Source organism: Pygocentrus nattereri, chromosome 12 (genome assembly GCF_015220715.1).
Source record: "Pygocentrus nattereri isolate fPygNat1 chromosome 12, fPygNat1.pri, whole genome shotgun sequence".
Classification (NCBI taxonomy): domain Eukaryota; kingdom Metazoa; phylum Chordata; class Actinopteri; order Characiformes; family Serrasalmidae; genus Pygocentrus; species Pygocentrus nattereri.
The window spans coordinates 29,638,673-29,642,874 of NC_051222.1; the positions used below are offsets into that span (position 1 = coordinate 29,638,673).

The 4,202-nt window shown below is 40.0% G+C and overlaps 1 protein-coding gene across 3 annotated transcripts in view; it reads left to right on the top strand.

The window, feature by feature from the left end:
• xpo1a (exportin 1 (CRM1 homolog, yeast) a) overlaps positions 1 to 4,202 on the top strand; it is a 45,112-nt gene extending 40,910 nt beyond the window's left edge. For 2 of the 3 annotated variants that reach the window (XM_017716517.2, XM_017716518.2), the window contains exons 23-25: positions 991 to 1,150; positions 2,006 to 2,102; positions 3,192 to 3,338. In XM_017716517.2, the coding sequence (XP_017572006.1) occupies positions 991 to 1,150; positions 2,006 to 2,102; positions 3,192 to 3,338 (404 nt within the window). Of the gene's footprint in view, positions 1 to 990; positions 1,151 to 2,005; positions 2,103 to 3,191 lie in introns of all 3 variants that reach the window. The other variant, XM_037543736.1, reaches the window with a different exon arrangement.

Below are 4,202 nucleotides of genomic sequence, written 5' to 3' on the forward strand. Positions count from 1 at the left end.
ATCTATATCTCTCTCTCTATCTATATCTCTCTCTCTATCTATATCTCTCTATCTATCTATATCTCTCTATCTCTCTATCTATATCTCTCTATCTCTCTATCTATATCTCTCTATCTCTCTATCTATATCTCTCTATCTCTCTATATCTATATCTCTCTCTCTATCTATATCTCTATCTCTCTATCTATATCTCTATCTCTCTATCTATATCTCTATCTCTCTATCTATATCTCTCTATCTCTCTATCTATATCTCTCTCTCTCTATCTCTCTATCTATATCTCTATCTATATCTCTCTATCTATCTATATCTCTCTATCTCTCTATCTATATCTCTCTATCTCTCTATCTATATCTCTCTCTCTCTCTATATCTATATCTCTCTATCTCTCTATCTATATCTCTCTCTCTCTCTCTATATCTATATCTCTCTCTATCTATATCTCTCTATCTATATCTATCTCTCTCTCTATCTCTCTATCTATCTCTCTATATCTCTCTATCTCTCTATCTATCTCTCTCTATCTCTCTATCTATATCTCTCTCTCTATCTATATCTCTCTATCTCTATCTCTATCTCTCTATCTATATCTCTCTATCTCTATCTCTCTATCTATATCTCTCTATCTATATCTCTCTATCTCTCTGTATTGTATGTGTTATTGTTGCTGTTGTTCAAGTAATTATTACATAATTCTTTTCAAAAAGGCACAAAATTAAGTATTAAGTTTAAACGTCATAATGTGCTGTTTGGACAACTGGTCTTTGCAGTTGAAAGGAAATGCTGTATTTGGATGGTTCATTTAAATATTTTAAGTGATGGTTCAACCAAACAACACTTAATGAATACAAATAACCACTGCAGGTTGCCAACATTTTAGCTTTTATTCATGACCCAAATCAGCACATCTGGATTGAGCCATCCTTATAATCAGTCTGCACGGTTCTCGTTAAACCTGTATTTGTTTTTTCCCCCTTTTTTAACGGACAGGCTTGACGATGCACGCCTCTATCCTGGCCTACATGTTTAACCTAGTCGAGGAGGGAAAGATCAGCGTGGCTCTGAGCACTGGTGCCCCTGTGAACAACCAGGCTTACGTGCAGGAATATGTGGCAAACCTGCTGAAGACAGCCTTCCCACACTTACAAGAGTAAGACACCGCAATCTCCAGTATCTACTTCTGGATTTTGTGAATAAATTGACCAGGCACAGTTAACAGTACACAGTCTTGTTGATTGCTGATTGATCTTTGAATAACTTTCATGAAATATTGGCCACACTGAAAGCTTGAATGATGAGTTTGTTTCTTTTGGATGTTTGGGTTATCATAGAAATGCTTTATTTAAATCGGGATTCTGCTTTCAGTGTTTCAGTTGCAGATATTTAAAGAGGAACTTAAAAAAAACGAACCCGATTTTTAAAAATTTCTACATAATTAAGTGGATAAGATGCAACCAAAGTAATTCAGAGTGGTTTGCTTACGGTGGTGGTGATGGGAACCAGATGTTCACCTCTAAAAGCTGGAAAGTTATTCCGATACTTGAAACATACATGAGACATTGTTTTACTGCCGTTTTGTGACGAGGTTTTGGCCTGAAATGTATTTCATCAATCTATTAATAGTGGAGAGATACATAAAGGGTGTTTTTTCACTTCATGACTATATTACCATCATCGATGTTGCATATAAAAACTCAGACACCTGGAGATTCACTGTTGGTTTTGGATAGTAAATGAACTGTGCTTGTGTTGTAGACATGGCAATCCCTGGTTTCTATCACCATCACTGGAAACAAATTACAATGAGTCTCTACAATGAATCATTTCACATCATTGACATCAAATCACCCTGAATGAGTGTTTACATCTCAGCCACTGAATTATGCAGATATATTAAAAAAAGGGAATGCACTGATTTTAAGTGTGTGCCATAACAGCAGTCCCTGTAGCCTGTGGGCAGTAGCGGAGTCTATATGTAATGAATCCATGTTGATTTCATTCGCAGTGCCCAGGTGAAGGTGTTTGTAACAGGCCTGTTCAGCTTGAATCAGGACATACCTGCCTTCAAAGAGCATCTTAGGGACTTCCTTGTGCAGATAAAGGTATGTGCTCCTCACACACTCCTCTGGTAACTGTCAGTTACCTTAAACATGAACATGGAGACTAAATGTTTAGACACCAGCCTGTATGGTTCAGATCAGATGGCCTGTTTTCAGTTTGTCTGATATGATTTGTTTGTTTAGGAATGACATCACTTGTGATAATTTACTAAAAAGCATGTGAAAGAAATATGGGCCAGATTCAAAGAGGCAAAGAGCAAAAATACCTCCATATTAAACATTTTTGGGTTTAAAATATTAAGTGTGATAGTTAATGTGAAGTTAATGCTATAACACAGTCTAGTTACATTATGACCGGCAGCTAATATCCAGAGTAACCATCGTGTGCAGCACGGGCAGCAGCTAGACGGGCTGGGAGTGACTCAGTAAGGTCCTGGTAGGTTGTCACAGGTATCTGGAGCCACACTGACTGCAGTGCATCCCACAGCTGTTGGAGGGTGCGTGGAAGAGGATCCATAGGGCGAACCTGATGGTCGAGGTGGTCCTGCAGCTGCTCAGTTGGGTTCAAGTCTGGGAAATTAGGGGGCCAGGGTAGTACTTGGAAGTCTTGGTCATGCTCTTCCAACCAATGTTGGACATTTCTAGCCACGTGACGTGTCGCATTGTCTTGCCCATCCGCCCCAGAGAAGACGAGCAGCATGTGTGGTTGTATGTGATCTGCAAAGATGGATTCATACCCAAATCGGTTGAGGGTGCCTTCCACGTAGATGAGTGGACCCAGAGAATATAGCCATGAAAACGTTCTCCGGACCACCACCAGCTTGTGGACATGAAGTGGTCATAATAATGTGACTTGACTGTGTTATATGCTGTAAATGGAATATATTTTACAGTCATAAGTTAATGTTCTGTGTATTTTGCCTCCGGTTGTATATAAAACGCCCCTGAATTTCAGTTAATGAGGCCACTGTTTCCTAACCTGGGTGTCTGTTCTTTTGCCCGAAGCTTTTTTTCCAGTGCTTTTAATCCGTTTATTCAGATTTATCCTATTCTATTCTGTTATATTATTTATTTTTTGTTCATTTTCTAAAAATAGTGTTTAATTCTGTTTGTGTCTCTGTCTGTGTGCAGGAGTTTGCAGGCGAGGACACTAGTGACCTGTTCCTGGAGGAGCGCGAAGCAGCATTGCGTCAGGCCCAGGAGGAGAAACACAAACTCCAAATGTCTGTGCCAGGAATACTCAACCCGCACGAACTCCCAGAGGAAATGTGCGACTGAGCTTTCGCACACTTGTACAGTTTTTCATACAGGAAAGAACGGAATGGGGAGCTGGCGAAGCTCTGTGTGCGCGAGTGAGTGAGTGAGTGTGTACAGAGAGATAGCAGTAGGCAGAAGATGGAAGAGGAGTGTAAATTTTGACCAAACCAATGCCAATGTGTAAATGAGATGGTCTGTAACCTTCTTTGACCCCGCCCATGTCCCATGCAGTCCCCGCCCACCCATCATTTTTAAGCGAACCTACGTTTATTTTATATGGAGAGAACTGTGTACGGTTACGGACCCCCGCGCTAATCAACTCTGAATTACCGTTTGGGTCGGGTTTCTCTTTCCTCTGCAGGAAAAGCATGAAGTTGACAGAATTTGAGCATTTTGACGTCACCTCCACCCTTCAGCTCTTCTCATCTGTATGTTACTTTGTAAAATATATATCACAGCAATCCAGTAAAGAGAAGTAAGGAAGATGAACGCCCCATAGAGAGAAAGAGAAGATGTTTTCTCTTAACTAGTAACGTATCATTTTGCTGTGTGGCCTCTTGGCTTTTTCTTTCCCCCCCTCTTCAAACCACAGCAAACGAATGTGTCTGTTGAGGATCAGAAACGAAAGATGCTGCTCTTTTTGTTTTGGTTTTCCTTGGTTTTGTCCAGTTTTGTTTGGGGCTTATTTGTTTGTTTTTGTTTGTTTTTTAAAGCAGTGTGTTTAGGGGAGGCGACTCTACTAATTTCATGCCCCGGTTTGGTTGCAAGGAGTGGGTTCTAGATAGGCTCGCCAACGTTGATGAAGGGTTTGTTCATATCGTCCTGTTTATAACGCTGTCTTAGTACTATGGGAACATAAAGTTGGATATTTTTACAAAAAAAAAA